The sequence below is a fragment of the Cynocephalus volans genome, chromosome 11, assembly GCF_027409185.1.
Source record: "Cynocephalus volans isolate mCynVol1 chromosome 11, mCynVol1.pri, whole genome shotgun sequence".
Taxonomy (NCBI): Eukaryota; Metazoa; Chordata; class Mammalia; order Dermoptera; family Cynocephalidae; genus Cynocephalus; species Cynocephalus volans.
The window spans coordinates 110,361,253-110,381,639 of record NC_084470.1 but is presented as its reverse complement, the minus strand read 5'-3'; the positions used below and the strand labels follow the sequence as shown (position 1 = coordinate 110,381,639).

At 37.2% G+C, this 20,387-nt stretch overlaps 1 protein-coding gene across 1 annotated transcript in view; it reads right to left on the bottom strand.

Moving 5' to 3' along the window:
- The window catches only part of USH2A (usherin), a 763,885-nt gene that overhangs the window by 346,815 nt on the left and 396,683 nt on the right, over window positions 1-20,387 (bottom strand). Inside the window, exons 32-34 of the mRNA XM_063114845.1 lie at window positions 17,903-18,062; window positions 16,364-16,535; window positions 4,034-4,181 (exon numbers count right to left, since the gene is read on the bottom strand). Coding sequence (XP_062970915.1) covers window positions 4,034-4,181; window positions 16,364-16,535; window positions 17,903-18,062 — 480 coding nt within the window. The remainder of the gene's footprint in view (window positions 1-4,033; window positions 4,182-16,363; window positions 16,536-17,902; window positions 18,063-20,387) is intronic.

The window sequence follows — 20,387 nt, the reverse complement described above, 5'->3', positions numbered from 1 at the left end:
TGTTTGACTACTGTACATACCTCACATACATGGAATCATGCAGTATTTGTTTTTTTGTGACTGGCTTATTTCATTTATCATCACGTCCTCAACTTTTATCCAAGATGAAGTGTATAACACAATTTTCTTTCTTTTTAAAAGTGAGTAATAATCCATTGCATGTATATGCCATATTTTGTTTATCTGTTTAGCCATCCATACACATTTGAGTTGCTTTCAACTCTTGGCTGTTGTGAATAATGCTGCAATGAACACGGGCATACAAATATCTCTTCCAGACCCTGCTTACAATTCTTTTGGATAAATTTCAAGAATGGGATTGCTGGATTATATGGCAATTCTATTTTTAATGTCTTTGAGGAACCTCTGAATTATTTTCTATAGCAGCTGTACCATTTAACATTATCACCAACAGTGACTAAGGGTTTCTTCCAGTTTCCACATCCTCACAGCACTTATTATTTTCTGTTTGTTTTTGCTTTTTTTCTGGTAGTAGTAATGAACAAATTTTTAACTGAGCACCTACTATGTGTCAGACATTGTTCTTGGAGCTGCTACTACAGTACTGAACAAGAGAAAAAAACAGGAAAAATTCTTTGGGCACACAAAACCTGTCCTGAACCAAGGAGCAAGCATCCCAACACAGATGCTATGGAGCAGGAGAAGTCTGGGAGACAAAGAACCCAAATCACAAAGGCAGAGGCTATTCTCTTAGCACCTTTGGTAAGGATTATCACCAGACTTTAATGAGTAGGTGCTAATCATTTAAATTGGAACTGGTTATGGAAAGTGGAGAGTCTGTTTACTAAGCCATGCTGGTTAAAGGCTACCAATTGTTTGATAGGCAAGAACTAATCAGAACCTTTTTATACATTTCATATTTTGTCACATATAGGCATGTATGGAAAATATACATAATTCTCATTACAGAAAGTGGGTTTAATTTTATCAACGACATTTTTTAATTCATAAAGTCCTAGTGCAAAAATCCATTTAGGCACATAACTGGATAACAGAGCTGAGATTTTAGGGCAAAACCAGGCAAGCAGCACCTGTTACAGACTACTACACAATAAATGCATATGTGTGTCTGGATCTGCTACATCTTAATGAAGACACAGAGGGATGACATCCCCACATCCCATAGATCTCTTTATGGAGCTGCTTCTCCATACACTTGGCACCTTGTGCACATCCCTACTTTATGATGACTTTTTTACATGTATATTCTCTAAGGATGTGGATACCCTTGAGATCAAGGGTGGGTGAATTCATATATATGGTACCTCCTATATATACATATGAGTGGTGGCACCCAGTAGGTCATTAGAATATATATTTTGAACGAATAGATATAGATTTTTGCCGGGTATGAGGAGGCTCTTGAAGTTACCTGGGTAAGCAAATTAGTAGCCTGCATTAAAAGAATGCAGTTGGGGCGATGTGTGGCAAGAGAAGTCAGGGGTGAGCGAGGGTGGACATCGAGAGTGCACCAGGGTTCTTTCTGGCTTATCTGTGTGGTGCTGACCAGTGAGAGAGGAAGAGCAGGAGAAAGAGCAGGTAGAGAGGCAGAGACCAGCAAGAGGAATCAGCTTGGGTATGTGGAGTTTTAGGTGTAATGGAAATCCATGTGGAGGTCCCGGAAGGGGCCCAAAGGGCAAGGGTCTCAGCTGGATAGTGCATTAAATACTCATCCAAATTTTGATGATAACCAAGGCAGTGGGAGATTCTGCTCCTGTGGTGGAGCTCTCCAAACCACCAATCAGAACTCCCACAGAACCCCCACAATGGTTCTATTGATCAAATAAGTTTGAGAAACACCATTTAAGATCATTTGAAAGGGTTTCTTTAATAACATAAAGATGGAGCCTATCTTATCCTACAATTGTATTACTCTTCTACAGAATATTTATAAATTAGAAAGCAACCACAATATGGCATATACAACGGTACTTCAAAAAATTGGTGGAAATATAGAATTAAAAGATAATACAAGTCTTTCCATGAACTTTTTGAAGACCACTTGTATTATATTATGGGCCTGGTTTCTTTAAATTTGGACTGGGCATGCTCTGGATAAAAATAAAAATAAAAATTTTTGAGTTGAGTCAAATGCAAAATCTAAACTTCCAAAAGAAAAACCCAGTCCCAGACCCCACACAGTTAAATGAATATATTTCAGGAACAAATACACTTTGAACAAATACATTTCAGGAAATGGTCTGTAAATACCTCTGTCATCTTTCTCAGTATCATTAGAGAGCTAGGAGTTTATAGTATATATGCCACTGATTGTAAGGCAATATTCACAAGAAGCAAATGAACTAAATATTATTGGGTACCAACAAATATTGTTGGGAAGCATGGGAGCTTTGAAAGCAGACAGAGGGACAAGATGTTCTCCAACAATCAGGTTGTCCCCCTCCAGACAGGTGACAATGGAAATGAGACACAGGAAAATTTGGGGAAAGTGAAGACAAGCAGTGGGAAGAAGTTTTTTTTTTTTTTTTCCTCTAAGTGAAAACTACTTTTTAAATGTCTGACCATTGTGTCACAATACAAATACTGAAAATTCTGCTGTGATTAAACACAGGACTTTAGAATACCCTGGAAGTGTTCACATAAATCTACAAAATGTCTCAAATTCTTGTTCAAGGAATGTATTTTAAAACTGCTTGCAAATGCACAAAACATAGTAAGTAAAGTCTTTGAAATATGAAAAGTATTTCCCTAGACAACCAGAGATTCTGAGTACAATGGTAGTTTCTGCTGCAACTACCAACTGGGATCAAGGCAAGTGCTCTACTATGCAAATTATGTAACAGCACTTAGCAACCCAATTGGAATAAATCATTAACATTTTCATTGCCATTTATAGACTAGATTTCTTTGTAGAATAGAAGTGTGACAAGATTGTTGACTGCTTAATATAGTATCAAATAGACTTTCATTTATTTTTTATCAGAAAATTTGTAATAGTATAGGAATAACTTCAATACCATAATCACTCGCTGTAATTATTAGAGCTTTCTCCATTATCTCAAATATATCTAATGCATTTGCAGAAGTTTAATTACAATGAGATAGCTAGAATAATTAGTATCATAGTAAACATAAGACAAACGAATAAAACTGCAATTTTTTCTTCATTCTTTTTGGTTATGCTAAAAGAGGCCATTTCAATTTTCAATAATGAGCTACTTAAAACAGTATCTGTGATATTAAAAGTCTTCTTGATATTTGTCTCAAAGAGGAATGACATTTGATGTCATATAAGCTTCTTTCAGTGCGAAACAGTGGTACCATGTGTGTAAATCTTAAAGGTACTTGCAATAAATGAATAAAGCAATTTCTACCCTAAACTATGACAAATTCTTTATGAGGTTTTTACAGCCTAACTTAATTCTCTAAACTGTGAAATTTAACAGGCTAACTTAATTCTCTAAACTGTACAAAGACATACGTATTGCTTAGGAATACAAATAATCCACTTCAAGTTAAATAAGTATAAATGTATACATGTTAATGTACTCATTGTTTAAAAATTGCATGTTGAAATATTTATAAATAGCATATTAGAAAAAGAGTTAGTTGTAAGTAATCCCTTTTAAGATCAATTTATTAAATCAAAAGCATTTTGAAATACAATACGTGCATGAACTTTCCACCTCTGTACTTTTCCAAGGAAGAACTAATGGCTGTTAAAAACACAAAGTCATTGAATATACAATGTCACTCTCACAACGACATTCTTTGGGAATCCTCGTGTGTTCTCTTCACCTCTCCAGGAGCACATTAAACAGTAAGATGCAGTACACAAGAACTATCAAAAGGGAGCACTTTTGAGCCACCAAAATTGTGTGTTAGCCTAAAAACCACAATCTTCCCAACTACAGACAATGACACTATCTCAGGTATTTTATGTGCTAAAATGATCATTAAAAATTAAGCACCACATATAAGCTGCCATTTAGAATATTAATTTACCTTTGCTAATCATCTTTTTAACTTGAGGCTAAAAGAGTTCACTTACCATTCGGATACTCAGGCTTTGTCCAGGACACGTGAAAGGAGTCAGGTGAGTATGAGTGGACTTTGGGGGTTGGCACACCTTCGGGAATGTTCTCCTCAGTCAGGGCCTGGCTGGCCTCACTCACTGTGCACCCGCCACCTGTACAAGCCTAAACAGAGACACAAAAAGCATATTTCTCTCTGGATCCCAGAAGTTTAGGTGAGCATTGAAGAAAGATAATTCATAATGAGAGTTCCAGATTCTTTTAAATAAAGTTCCCTTTATCCTCCCAAATAAACTCGTTTCAATGCTAAGGTTTGACATCAAACTCATTTGCTTTTTAGGACATGAGACAGCCTTCTTTGATAATTAAAAAATAACTCAGAATGTATAAATGCATGAATGAAAAAACCATCCTAAGTCAGAACTTAGAGATGTAGGTCACATATGGACTGGGTGAACAGCCGGCTAAAGTCAGCCTTGCATAAAGATTCCCAGAATGAATTACGCACATACATCACACTACATGACGAAAGTACTAGACGCTGAAGACTACTTTAGGAAAAACAACTGATTTCTAGAGGGAAAAAGACGAACAGTAGATACAATTACCTTTTATTTATTATAGTGCGAACAGTCTATTTATAGCATAACAATGTGTGAAATTAAATAAAACAGTATTTCTCATCAATCAATCAATACAAACCAGTTGTTGAGTGATTGTTTAATGGCTTGGAGGGTCAAATAATTTACTTAAGTGTCAGAGGAGAAGGGCTTCATTAAATCGTGGCTGACAAACTCAGAATGATCACAGAATTTCCTGTTTCCTAATAAAATGTCACTAATGCCAGAAGTGGTAACATAAATGTCAAAAATATCCAAAAACTTCTGTATACATTTTCATAATAAACTACAAATAATTCTTGACCTTACTGGACAAGCATTTCTCCAGGAAATTGAGACATATGTACAGGGTTTTTCCAGTCTATATTTGCTAGCAAATATTAGCAATTATGTCCTTGTATAACAATGATATTTGAAAACTATACTGAAGCTTTTTCAGTATCTCCTCACGTTATAACTGCAACTTACACAATGAGATTTAAAAATTTTTCAAAAAGCACTAAATGTTACCAAAGTCGATATGAAAATAAAGCAAAATCCTGGGACAATGTGAAAAGCAGACAGTTATTTAGTCCATTTTCATGGAAGATAGATATTACTAACATAAAAAAAATTAAAGCATCTTTTTTATTTTTTTAGGCCTATCTCCTGCTTTTCAGTTTGATAGTGAGAGAATGATTTTCTGATATTTAAAGCACTCGATATTTTTTTCCCTAGAGATAGGAGGTGGCTTATTGGTTTTTAGATATTTTCTTATCTTACAGTATAATACTGTCTGCAAAGCTGTAGCAACTGGTTGCAAATCCTTTCTTATACATAAGTATAATTAGCACTTTATGGCCAACAAATGTGAAGATCAATTTTACTTCCTATTCTCCGAATGAAGCTTTAGTCCATGTCTTCAGGCTAATTTCTCATCAGCTTTAGCAAGTTTCAGATGGGTTGAATTGTGTCCTGGCCATGAAATTTCATTAAGATTGGGGACCTAAGTAACCTCTGTGGGTTTCCTCTAGTTTTTAGCTGTGGTATGTGCATATATGTGGAAGGGAAAAGCCATACTCCTCCTGGGAATAAAATCTTTGCAAACAAACAGGAATCAATTGAACAAGTGCTCGGCCAAACCCTTACTCAAAGCTTTAGTGTTTGTCACTGTTAGCCCAAGAAAGAACTGCTTGAAGATTAAAGTGGAAAAATGAGAAAAAAAAAAAAAAAACCCAAAACTAAAACCCACACATTTTAAGTGTGCTTAAAGTTGACTACAAAACATGGCAGGAAACAAGACCAGGTGAGACAGCTGAGTTATCAAAGGAAAAATGACCAAGGGAACATTCTTTCCAGTCTTCAGAGAGAAAGAAAATCCATCCACGTGAATTTTCCAGGTTTTTTATCCTTAGGGGAGAAAATGTTGCAGCATTGTATTGTTAAATGCATAACAGACTGAAATTTAATTCTAACAGTCTATTTGTCACTATTTTTTTCTTATTCATGTCCTAAAATATTTCCCCTGCTGACGCTCCGGAAAGAAATACTGTGCTATGGAACATATAATTTCCTTTTTTTTTGAAACAGAATGTGAATTAAAATTTGCCTTGCTTTGAGAACTTTGTGACACCTTTTAGGGTAAATGAAGACATCCTCTGGTTTGGATAAACTGTTCTTTGGACCGTGTCATCTGAGATACATACATTAGTAACTTCACAAAGAAGACTCTGAAGAATCTAAGGAATTTACGAGATTTTTTTTGTGTGTGTAAATGAAACAATTTATAAAAAGGCTGCTAAAACAACAAAATTATCTGCAAATTATTATTATTTTTTTTTTTTTAATTTTATTTTGTCGATATACATTGTAGCTGATTAATGCTCCCCATCACCAAAACCTCCCTCCCTTCTCCCTCCCCCCCTCCCCCCCAACAATGTCCTTTCTGTTTGCTTGTTGTATCAACTTCAAGTAATTGTGGTTGTTATATCTTCTTCCCTCCCCCCCCCGATTTGTGTGTGTGTGTGTGTATGTGTGTGTGTGAATTTATATATTAATGTTTAGCTCCCTCCAATAAGTGAGAACATGTGGTATTTCTCTTTCTGTGCCTGACTTGTTTCACTTAATATAATTCTCTCAAGGTCCATCCATGTTGTTGCAAATGGCAGTATTTCATTCGTTTTTATAGCTGAGTAGTATTCCATTGTGTAGATGTACCACAATTTCCGTATCCACTCATCTGATGATGGGCATTTGGGCTGGTTCCAACTCTTGGCTATTGTAAAGAGTGCTGCGATGAACATTGGGGAACAGGTATACCTTCGACTTGATGATTTCCATTCCTCTGGGTATATTCCCAACAGTGGGATGGCTGGGTCGTATGGTAGATCTATTTGCAATTGTTTAAGGAACCTCCATACCATTTTCCATAGAGGCTGCACCATTTTGCAGTCCCACCAACAATGTATGAGAGTTCCTTTTTCTCCGCAGCCTCGCCAGCATTTATCGTTCATAGTCTTTTGGATTTTAGCCATCCTAACTGGGGTTAGATGGTATCTCAATGTGGTTTTGATTTGCATTTCCCGGATGCTGAGTGATGTTGAGCATTTTTTCATATGTCTGTTGGCCATTTGGATATCTTCCTTAGAGAAATGCCTACTTAGCTCTTTTGCCCATTTTTTAATTGGGTTGCTTGTTTTCTTCTTGTAAAGTTGTTTGAGTTCCTTATATATTCTGGATATTAATCCTTTGTCAGATGTATATTTTGCAAATATTTTCTCCCACTCTGTTGGTTGTCTTTTAACTCTTTTAATTGTTTCTTTTGCTGTGCAGAAGCTTTTTAGTTTGATATAATCCCATTTGTTTATTTTTCCTTTGGTTGCCCGTGCTTTTGGGGTCGTATTCATGAAGTCTGTGCCCAGTCCTATTTCCTGAAGTGTTTCCCCTATGTTTTCTTTAAGAAGTTTTATTGTCTCAGGGTGTATATTTAAATCCTTAATCCATTTTGAGTTGATTTTAGTATACGGTGAGAGGTATGGATCTAGTTTCATTCTCCTGCATATCGATATCCAGTTATCCCAACACCACTTGCTGAAGAGGCAGTCCCTTCCCCAGTGAATAGGCTTGGTGCCTTTGTCAAAGATCAGATGGCAGTAAGTGTGTGGGTTGATTTCTGGATTCTCTATTCTATTCCATTGGTCAGTGTGTCTGTTTTTATGCCAGTACCATACTGTTTTGGTTATTATAGCTTTGTAGTATAGCTTAAAGTCAGGTAGTGTTATGCCTCCAGCTTTATTTTTTTTGCTGAGCATTGCTTTGGCTATTCGTGGTCTTTTATTGTTCCATATAAATGTCTGAATAGTTTTTTCCATTTCTGAGAAAAATGTCTTTGGAATTTTGATGGGGATTGCATTGAATTTGTATATCACTTTGGGTAGTATGGACATTTTCACTATGTTGATTCTTCCAATCCAAGAGCATGGAATATCTTTCCATCTTCTTGTATCCTCTCTAATTTCTCTCAGCAGTGGTTTGTAGTTCTCATTATAGAGATTTTTCACCTCCTTGGTTAACTCAATTCCTAAGTATTTTATTTTTTTGGTGGCTATTGTAAATGGGCAGGCTTTCTTGATTTCTCCTTCTGCATGTTCACTATTGGAGAAAAGAAATGCTACTGATTTTTGTGTGTTGATTTTGTATCCTGCTACTGTGCTGAAATCATTTATCAATTCCAACAGTTTTTTTGTAGAGGTTTTAGGCTGTTCGATATATAGGATCATGTCATCTGCAAACAGGGACAGTTTGACTTCATCTTTTCCAATCTGGATGCCCTTTATTTCCTTCTCTTCTCTGATTGCTCTGGCTAGTACTTCCAACACTATGTTGAATAGGAGTGGTGAGAGTGGGCATCCTTGTCTAGTGCCTGTTCTTAAAGGAAAAGCTTTCAGCTTTTCCCCATTCAGGATGATATTGGCAGTGGGTTTGTCATATATGGCTTTAATTATGTTGAGATACTTTCCCTCTATACCTAACTTATAGAGGGTCTTTGTCAAGAATGAGTGCTGAACTTTATCAAATGCTTTTTCAGCATCTATAGAGATGATCATATGGTCCTGGTGTTTGAGTTTATTAATATGGTGTATCACATTTATTGATTTGCGTATGTTGAACCAACCTTGCATCCCTGGGATGAATCCCACTTGATCATGATGAATAATTTTTCGTATGTGTTGCTGTATTCTGTTTGCTAGTATTTTAGTGAGGATTTTTGCATCTATATTCATCAAGGATATCGGCCTGTAGTTTTCTTTTTTGGTTATATCTTTACCTGGTTTTGGTATCAGGATGATGTTTGCTTCATAGAATGAGTTTGGGAGATTTGCGTCCGTTTCAATCTTTTGGAATAGTTTGTAAAGAATCGGTGTCAATTCCTCTTTGAATGTTTGGTAAAATTCTGCTGTGAATCCATCTGGTCCTGGGCTTTTCTTTGTTGGGAGCCTTCTGATAACAGCTTCAATCTCCTTTATTGTTATTGGTCTGTTCAAATTTTCTACGTCTTCACGGTTCAGTTTTGGGAGCTTGTGTGTGTCCAGAAATTTATCCATTTCCTCCAGATTTTCAAATTTGTTGGCGTATAGTTGTTTATAGTAGTCTCGAATGATTCCTTGTATTTCAGATGAATCCGTTGTAATATCGCCTTTTTCATTTCTAATTTTTGTTATTTGAGTCTTCTCTCTTCTTTTTTTTGTTAGCCATGCTAATGGTTTGTCAATTTTATTTATCTTTTCAAAAAACCAACTTTTTGATTCGTTGATCTTTTGAATTGTTTTTTGGTTTTCAATTTCATTCAGTTCTGCTCTGATCTTAATGATTTCTTTCCGTCTGCTAACTTTAGGATTGGATTGTTCTTGTTTTTCTAGTTCTTTAAGGTGAAGTGTTAGGTTGTTCACTTGCCATCTTTCCATTCTTCTGAAGTGAGCATTTAATGCAATAAATTTTCCCCTCAATACTGCTTTTGCAGTATCCCACAGGTTTTGGTATGATGTATCATTGTTTTCATTAGTTTCAATAAACTTTTTGATTTCCTGCTTGATTTCTTCTTGGACCCATATGTCATTAAGTAGAATGCTGTTTAATTTCCATGTGTTTGCATAGTTTCCAGAGTTTTGTTTGTTATTAATTTCTAGTTTTAATCCATTGTGGTCTGAGAAGATACATGGGATAATTCCAATTTTTTTGAATTTATTGAGACTTGATTTGTGACCTAATATGTGATCTATCCTGGAGAATGATCCATGTGCTGATGAGAAGAATGAATATTCTGAGGTTGTTGGGTGGAATGTTCTGTAGATATCTGCCAATTCCAATTGGTCTAGAGTCTTGTTTAGATCTTGTGTTTCTCTACTGATTCTTTGCCTAGATGATCTGTCTAATATTGACAGTGGAGTGTTCAGGTCCCCTGCTATTATGGTATTAGTGTCTATTTCCTTCTTTAGGTCTAATAGAGTTTGTTTTATAAATCTGGCTGCTCCAACATTGGGTGCGTACATATTTATGATTGTTATATCTTCTTGATGGATCAGTCCTTTTATCATTAAGTAGTGTCCCTCATTGTCTCTTTTTATGGTTTTTAGTTTAAAGTCTATTTTGTCAGATATAAGAATAGCCACTCCTGCTCGTTTTTCTTTTCTGTTTGCATGGTAAATCTTTTTCCATCCTTTCACTCTTAGTCTGTGTGAATCTTTATGGGTGAGGTGGGTCTCTTGTAGGCAGCATATAGTTGGGTCCTGCTTTTTGATCCAGTCAGCCAGTCTGTGTCTTTTAATTGGGGAATTTAAGCCTTTAACATTAAGACTTGTTATTGAAAGGTGTTGATTTATTCCTAGCATTTTATTGGTTGTTTGGTTGTCTTAGGTGTCTTTTGTTCCTTGCTTTCTGATTTACTGTTTGGTTTCTTTGTTTGTTGGTTCCTTAGGTTGTAGATAGTGTTTTTGTTAGCTTGTTTTCTCTTCATGAATGCCATTTTTATTGTACTAGCGGGTTTAGATTTTTCTTAGGTTTTTATGGCAGTGGTAGTTATTTTTCGGGAACCAAACCCAGTACTCCCTTGAGGATTTCTTGTAAGGGTGGTCTTGTGGTAGTGAACTCCCGCAGTTTTTGTTTGTCTGAGAAATATACTATTTGCCCCTCATTTCGGAAGGATAGCCTTGCAGGGTAGAGTATTCTTGGCTGGCAATCTTTGTCTTTTAGTATTTTGAAAATATCATCCCATTCCTTTCTAGCTTTTAGGGTTTGTGATGAGAAGTCTGATGTTAACCTGATTGGGGCTCCCTTATAGGTGATTTGACGCTTCTCTCTTGCAGCTTTTAAGATTCTCTCTTTGTCTCTGAGTTTTGCCAATTTGACTATGACATGTCTTGGAGAAGGCCTTTTTGGGTTGAATACGTTTGGAGATCGTTGAGCTTCCTGGATCTGAAGATTTGTGATTTTTCCTATACCTGGGAAGTTTTCTGCCACTATTTTGTTGAATATGTTTTCAATGGAATCTCCATTTTCCTCCCCTTCTGGAATACCCATGACTCGGATATTTGAGCGCTTGAGGTTGTCTGATATCTCTCTCAGATTTTCTTCCATGTCCTTGATTCTTTTTTCTTTCTTTTTGTCTGCTTGTGTTATTTCAAACAGCCCATCTTCAAGTTCAGAGGTTCTCTCTTCAACTTCGACAAGCCTGCTGGTTAAACTCTCCGTTGTGTTTTTTATTTCGCTGAATAATTTCTTCAGTTCAGTAAGTTCTGCTACATTTTTTTTCAGGACATTGATTTCCTTGTATATTTCCTCTTTCAGATCCTGTATACTTTTCCTCATTTCATCATGATGTCTAGCTGAGTTTTCTTGTATCTCATTCAGTTTCCTTAGAATTATCACTCGAAATTCCTTGTCAGTTATTTCAAGGGCTTCTTGTTCTATAGGATCTAGAGTATGAGATTTATTAACTTTTGGTGGTGTACTTTCTTGATTTTTTGTATTTCTGGTGTCTTTTTTTTGGTGTTTATTCATTGTGGCAGGGGGTTTCACAGTCCACCGGTTTGAGACTAATGACTAACTAGGATGTTGCTGTGGTTGCTAATTTGGTATGGCTCCCGCCGTGTCTGCTCAGTTGGCCTCTAGTGTCTTGTGTGTGTGGTTGCCTCGGGTCTTGGGCTTCTCCGGGGATCCACCTTTCTGGTCAGCTTGTACTCTGCTGGGCTGGTGGATCACGTACCACAGGGTGTGTGATCTCTGTTGAGCTTTCACTTTCTGTACAGGACTTCTCCCCGTTCCGTGTGCTCTGGCCCAGGCTGTTAGATCGTGCAGTGGCGACCCCACCGGGTGTGTGGTTTCTGTCGAGTCTCCCCCCTCTGTGCACACTGTGCTGGGCTGGGGCGTGTCTTCTGCACCCCTCGTCTATCAGCTGGGCCTTCAAGACCCTGCTCAGCACCGCCTCGCCCAGGAAGTCTATCAGGTTTCTGCTAGGCACAGACAACCGGTCTCTCTGGGTGCCTTTGTAGCACTGTGTAGATCTTTCTCAGGTCTTGTTCACCTTTGTATCCCCCCGGTATAAACCGAGTCTAGTGCCTGCCTGCAGCCTGCTCTCCGGCAGGTTCAAGCGGACCTGGGAACTCTCCTACCACACTATTCCCAACCAGAAATTCGTTAGGCTTTTTTCCAAACTGGTGGTCGCAGAGATGTTATCTGCCTCCCAGTAACAGGAAGTTTACCGGGGCCGGAGTCCAGGGTGTGGTGGAGTGACAGTCGGCCCGCCCGTACTTTCTAGCCCTCCCAACACTGGTCGGGCCGCCCCACACCCCCAGCCCCGCCAGAGAACCGCGGAGGGAGTGGGAGAGGAGGCCGGCCCGCAGGGTCCGGAAAGCCCCGCGCCAGGCCAAGCAAATGGGCTCAGTGATGGCCGAGCAGGGCGGAGCTGCCCGCACCTGGGAAAATGGAGGCAGCACCGGGGCAGTGAGTGGCCTGGTGGTACAGGCGGGAGCCGCGTGGGCCAGGGATCACTCACAGTGCTGTGCCAGGTCGGGCGCTCGCTCTGTCTCTGGTTTGTTGCCTTCCGTGTTCTCGGCGCTGCCGCCTCGGGCTGTTCAGTCGCGGCGCCGCTCGGGCGCTCCCAGGAATCTTCTTTAATGCCGGCCTGAAACCTCGAATCCTGAATAGGGCAGCTGGCCGCCTTCAGTGCGGCCCCAGCCTCCGGGATCCTGGCTGCATCCACAGCAGCCCTGGCGCCGTGTTCCCTGTTTCAAGACTCGCTTTTGCAGCTAAGAATCAGTTCTTTTCCTGCTCCACACTTCAAAGCTGTTGCCTGTAAATGAGGCAGCCTCTCCTGCCGGGGGCAAAGTGGCGTTGAGCCCCCACGACCGGCCAGCAGCAGCAGTCCTCCCTTAAGAGATGGCCAGAGGAAGGTCCACAAGTTTCCCGGCTGCCTGAGGCCCAGTGGCCACCTTTTCCACCTCAGCTACTCGGCGCCAGCCGCCGCAGCCGCCGCCATCTTGAAAACCAAATTATTTTGTTTTGTTTTGTCCACATTATTTTGTATGCACTCCAAGGGCCTGAGTAAGCAGAGAAATATCTTGATTCCTTCAGTGAAGAAATGAGTGTTCTTAAAGTTGCTTCCGATTGGTCTAACCTACCTGACATCATCTAAATGAAATTGAACCAGTCAATATCTTGTTTGGCTTGCCTGTGCCAGAGGCTACTGCATTCAATGCAGCTGAATGCTTACTCAAATTTTGGTTTGGAAAAACTCAGCAAAATAGTGGCATTGATTAAAGATGCCTCTATGAAATGGCAAGGCCTTTGAAAACCTGTGAGCCATTACAATAAGTCATTTCAACCCAACTCTTATAGCTCTTACCAATTACAGCCATTTAAAACAAATTTTCAAAATCACAATACTACCGTGAAATGATGAGTAGCATTTGACCAAATAGGGGATCCAATCTTGGTACAATGAAATTATATCAGTTCTTTTTGAAATCATGACTATCAGAAAGATCAAAAACTAGCATTCTCTTTTCCAATAATTTTTTCAGATAAGTAGGGATAGAGGGTGTTGAGAATACAGCATATTTTAAAGCATGAAGGAAAACAACAAGGCCACTTTATCCATAAATGATCGTTTGAAAAGTTAAGCTCATCATTTCCAAGAATCTTTCAAGCATATATATGTAGCACTTAACATTCACCAAATAACAAATGGCTAGCCTTAATATAAAAATTACCAAACTCCTATTTTGATACCTGTCTATATTAATAGCTTCTTTATTTGTTAACTTATTTTCTTTATTACGACCTATAACACTTTATCACTTTTCAAAATACCCTTTGTTGAGTATACCAACATGTTATGCTCTTTCTTGTGCATGCATTTCTTTCTTAGTGCTCAAAGAGCGTATGTTCTGAAACCACAAAATCCCCAACTCTGATGTTCCCCAGAACATGATTTAATTCATATCAAAAGTCTCAGATTCTTTAAGAAATAAAGGTACGTGGTGGTCACTCTTTCATTCATGCACTCAAGATTTTTTTTGCTGAGTTTTCAGTTTTTACCAGGCACAGTGCTTGAACCTGCAGACAGAATTTTGAAAGACACAGTCTCTCTGTTTCAGGAGTATATATCCAGTTAAATAGGAAAATCAAATGAAGCCACAGGAAGTAACATACCTACTCCAAATCTGGAGTAAATCATAGTGGTTTAAATCCTCAAGTACTTGTATCTTCCTCTATTTCAAAGGCCACTTAAGGCTTTGTTATCTGTATGCTTTCTTTTCCAGCACTTAGTTAACACGCTAAGATGATCTATAGGCAGCTGCATTTTGCTGAGAACCTGATCTCCATCTACTAATCTAATGACCTTGAATGCTAGTTATTATATTGAAACTGTGAAATATACAATAATCCCTCAATTAACCAGTATGAACCTAAAATGTTCTGGTTCATTTCATTTACTGCTTAACTGAGTTAAGTAAAAAATCTTTTAGTTGAGTACTTCCTGAAAATACATTAGAGTATTTGCTGCCCTTATAAATACAGTGAAATTGAAAATAATGTGAACAAGTTTATTCCCCTAACAAGAATTAGGGAAAGGACTTTCACATCTTTATGACATCTTGCATCAACATTATCCAGTGGCTGGCAGCTATTGTTTGCCTCCATAGAATATTGTTTGGGGGTACCCTTTTAGCATCATAAAATTTTAGGGCTCAAAGAGACAATAAAAAGCATTTAGTTCAATGTCCTCATTTTAGGCTTGAAAAAAATAAAACTTGGTGAGGTTAAGTGAATTTGCCTTAGGTCACAAAGTTAGTAGCAAAATCTGAATTAAAACCCAGGGGAGTGGACTCCTGATTTAGTGGTATTTATTTTTTAAGGTATTACAGATTTATAAAATAGAAAAGATTGAGGTGAATTTTGATTAACTGTACAGCATATTCTAAAAATTGCCTTAGGAGTAGAACTTTATTTATATCATTTACCCCTTCTGATAAAAACCAAGAGCTCAACACTTTCTGTTTAATCTTCATTGCTTCCAAGCAACTGAGACTTTTGATTTTGATATTACCACTGTTTTGAAAATAGTATGGATTTCTGTGTTAGCTTTTGAAAATCAAGTGAGCACACTTCTTAATTCTTGGGTAACAAAACTATAAGTAATCTAAGATGCTGTTTTATAAACCCCTCTGTGCTGAACACCTAGGCACACGGACCCAGTTTTGAACAGTATTTTTCACATTGTCTGATTGCCCTTGTTGCATGGTGTCAAGTCAGACAGTTAGCAATAGTTGAATGTAGTTTATTTTCTCGTGGTATAATATTTAGAGCATTCGAGAGCATGTTAAGTAAAATGAATGCATACACAGTGTCTACATAAATGTAAATTTATTCATAATCAAGAGCAGAATATTTTCTATGGCATTTATCAAAGCAAATATCCTTATATAGGTATTGCTATAAAATGAAGAGTGTGTTTAAAACAAATAGGGACAATCTCATGTTTATATTCAGTTATTTTCAGATGTGCTATTAAACTTAAAAAAGATTATATTTCATCAAAAAAACAAAAGGAACTACTGAGTATAAATTCCACAGTAATATCAAGGTCTTTTAAAAGACCTTTGTATAAAAGTGCTACTTTGCATTAAAAAATGCTATTGTCTGTCTAAAGAAACCTCTAAACTGCATTGATTCTGGGTTTATTAAGTGACTGTTCTTTAGAGATAGAAGCGTAATGTAAACCAGAATATAATAACAATCAAGAATATGTGGGGGTCATTTAAACCTTCATTAAAAAATGTAAGATCTAAATTTTTATACTGTGCATTGTTTTTCAGATGAATGCAAGCTCCAAAGGGAAACAACCTTATTAATCCAAGCATTTTAGAAGAAGCTCTCAACAATTATGATATTCCACAAAGAATAATACTTTAAAAATTCTGATAATTCCAAATTTGATTTGGGGAAATCTGCTGACTCAGATTATTATACTGTCATTTTGCATAACATAAAATAAATACATAGGTATTGGATCAGCAGATTTCACATTTGAGGTTTGAAAGGAGTTTTCAGTGTAAATATCACTACATGAGGTTTTCGGCTTTCTGCTTTTTTTAAGTGAGGAAAGAAAATTAAAGATGGGACAAAGGGAAGGGAAGAAGAAAAGGAAGAGTGGGAACAGAGAAAGTGACAGAAATATAGTGAACTTACTCCTAGCTTGATGAGGTATTTTTTACCAGGGAGAAGGTTTTGTAGCATGTGATCCTGGAAAAGTTCTGTACTGTTATAGATGACATTCCAAACTGTAAAATCATGCATAGGATTTGAAATATATAATATATAGCGCTCCAGAATTCCATTTACTTTCTTTGGTTGTTTCCACCTGGGGATAGAAAAATATAGCATTATTATTATTATTATTCATTCAAGTCAAAACTGAAACATGCAAGATTTTCAAAGGACACATATGATCTTGGGTTTGTGTCACTGTGAAAAAACATTGAAAGCTCAAAGGTGATTCATTAAAAAAAAAAACACTCAAGTTGCTATTAAATACCTCTCCTGAGTGGCATAAAGAAATTATGATATAGGCTCTCTAGTTACTTATAATTTTAATTAGCAAAAAATACAAACATGTATGAGTGAGTACTTGATTTTGAATTTAAGCTGTATAACAAAAATTGGGAGAAGTAGAACATCTAAAAACTCACGAGATATGGGAGACAAAGAGAATAACACAATTGTCCTGAAAAATCCAGCAATCTCACAAAGCATTAATAGGCAATTAGGGAATACAGGGAAGCTGAAGAGCGGAAGGGCTAAGTAATCAGGTATGACTTCTTGAATGAGGTGACTCACTGTCTAGGTGCATAATATTTTATACTTAACAGGTGGATTGGATTTGGATAGGTAGAAGGAAGAATAGAAGGATTCCAGATGAGGGTTACAATGTGTCTTGGAATGAGAAAGGTAAGTCCTGGAATCGACAGGAAATTGTTAAATTGAGAAATATTTAGAGTAGTGGGAAATCTTTTTTGGCTAAGTAACATGGCTTGGCTTAAGGGCACACTGAAAGCAATGGGACATGGAACAAAGGAATGTGGATCATAATGTTTGTCCGTGTGAACAAATGTCATAACTTATTCAGTTTAAACTCTTGTTTTACAGATGAGAAAATTGAGACCGAGAGAGATAAATGTGAGCTAGTATTAAGTGGTGATAAGAAAGGTCTATTAGATTTTAGCTCAGTGCTACAATACATTGTATAATTCATATAATAGGAAATGGACAAGAATCACTAATGTTAGAAATAATCTGAACGTGCTTATCTGTGAAAATTCCTTTCTGACTTCAATTGCAAGGAAATAAGGAAATAAGAAGGTCCTGGTTTACATTCAAAAAGAAAATATATATATATATACATATATATATAAAACTCTCTAATCCCAAATCATTGCAAATAATGCCCCACATACAAAAAGCCCAAAGCAGTCATGTAAGTGGTCAGTTTTTCCTTTATTAAAGTTTGCATAGAATCTGTGTGTATACGTAGCTCACCCTGATTGCATAAGGACAAAATGGAAATTAAGTTGGCAAGTGATAATCAAAGGTTCCAAGAACCACTGAACTAATCACTTCTGTGCATTTAATCACAATAAAATTAATTTTATGTCAAAGCCCTTCCCGTGATTGAACGCACTGGGATTCTTGCATGAACCACTGTGTGACACAGACAACATTTCCACTTACTGTACATATATCGTTCTAGAATCCAGGACGGTCAGGATAGGGGAATCCACATGTTCTGGCGGCAGCTGTGCTGTGTATAGTATGACCCAGGAACTGTTTGTACATCCCACACATGTGCATGCACTGAGTAGGAACTGGTGGGGCGTAAACACAGCTAAATCTAGGGGGTGGGGAGAGATGAGAATTTATTTACTATCATATTTCTTAGTCAGGAGATCTCACTCCTTCTGTACATTTCTACCTCTGAGATCTTTTAAAATGAAGCTTAAAATAAAAATCAATAGCCATAAAAATCAATAACAATAAAATACAGGATATACTATGGTTATGTTTAAATAGACAAGTGTCAGTCAAACTCTTGGATGATTTTTTCATTTTAACAATTTGACTTTTCTTAAATGTCTATGACCAGGTAAATCACTTTCTGAGTTTAATCTTAGTTCAATGGCTCTGTTTAAAAATAAATGAGATATTTAAATTATTTTAAAGCATTTTTGAAGACAACAGGAGTTGCTTTTGAAATGCAAATACATAAGCTTGTAACAATGACTTCGAGCTTGAAATCCCTTTGCCAGATTCCTTTCTTCTCCTATCCCCTGCCTAACTATTATTTGACCTTCAAATTGTCCAGATTCAGTGCAAATGTCTGTTTTTTTTCTTAAGATGTCTCTAACACTCCTTGCTGTCACCCCAGCACACCCTTGCTATTATGAGGTGAAGCTATTATCTTCTCCTCTGTCTCCCCCAGGGCTTTGTACATACCTTTAGCATAACACAACACTGCATCTTAATTATTTGTTTACATGACTATCTGATCCACTAGACTGAACACCTAAAGAAAAGGAACAGTGCTGTATTCATTTTGTAACCCCAGAATACAGCACCACTCCTGGCACATTATAGGTTTTGAATACATGTGTTTGAATAAACGAATAAAGAATTTATGAATGAGGTGATCTAGATACAGTTGAGCTAGGTATGAAAGATGACCACAGGAGCAGAATAGTGTCCTAGCCAGAAATAATCTCTTTCTCCCCTGGACTTCCCTAGTACTTTACACCTGTCTACCTTTCTAAAGGATGTCCTAGTCCCTTGCATTAGAATAAACTAATCTGTAATTTACTAACTCAATTCTGACATACCCTGAACATCTATAAAGGTACTCAGTAATTTAACAACAGTTCAGTCAAGTTTACCAAGATTTAAACATCATTAATACTCTTACACTACTAAAAATAATCATTATTTTCTGGAATATTTTTGAAGTAAGTTAGACACAAATTAAGTAACACATATTCTTAAATCCCATTAACCTTGAACCATTACAATTTCATGTTTAGAAGATTAATGAAATGCAACCTGATTCAGGCTCATAGATTTTGCATTGCACTGATAGCAAAAGTAAACTAGTTAAAGAAAACTGATTTTCATTTAAAGCATAATCAGTTGGCTATACATGCAGATCACCAAAAGAAAGGCAAACAAATAATTTTATACTAAATGTAATTATTTTGGAACAAAAAGTGGCTAAGAAGAAACTCCTAAAGCTATTGATTAAAACATGTTTTCTTTATGACTTCTATCTTACAGGTATCTAAGGGTGCCAAGTTGAGATGGGCCACCCACAATCAATGTGGTTAGAAGATATGTTGCAAGGACACTTTGAAGCTGGTGGTGGAGCAGTGTGACATTGCCAGGGACTGCTGAGACATGATAGTCACAGCTGCACCATGTGCACACAAATGAGACAACTGGGGTGCCTTCCTTTGGACTAACCTTCTATGCAACTTATGAAGTTAAAAGTCATGAGAGCAGTGGCCTCAAATGCTACAAAGATTAAACTATTATTTACTTTGGGAAAAACTCATGTAAAGAACACCTCGTATTAACAGGGCCAATCCCGGCCAAATTATAATGTGCGTACATGCTAACACATTGTATATAACATTCCCCTGTTCTTTTCATCTTCTCCCTCTGATTCACAAGAATGTGGTGACCTTTCTCTTGCTTGTCTTTCCCACTTGTCTGAATTCCTTGTATTCCCTGGAAAGGAGAAGCTGGGGATTTGACTATAAGTCTAGATGCAGGGGCAAATCTAAGGAGGGCACAGAGCCTAGAGGAATACCTGATGATAAGTCAGTGCAATTGAAGGAAAGCTGTAGCCTTTGAAAATGAGAATCCTTTTAATTTTTTTGAGAGAACATGCCCCAGCCAGAAATTGTATTCCATAGGAACAATTCTGAGTGACCTTGTAATTTCTCCTAGCTATGTCTGATAGTCTTGGTTACTGCAACTGATACTGGATGCTACAAAGCTCTTTGGCCAGTGACCTCTTTAGAATGGGGTAGTTTTTTCCTTCTAGCTTTTTGAGGCAGGGATTTGCCTGCCCAATATTCAAATTGCATAACTGACAATCTCTACTTGGTTGTCTAACATCTCAAACTCGCCATGTCGAAAATATGCATTTTTTATCTTCTTCTTCATG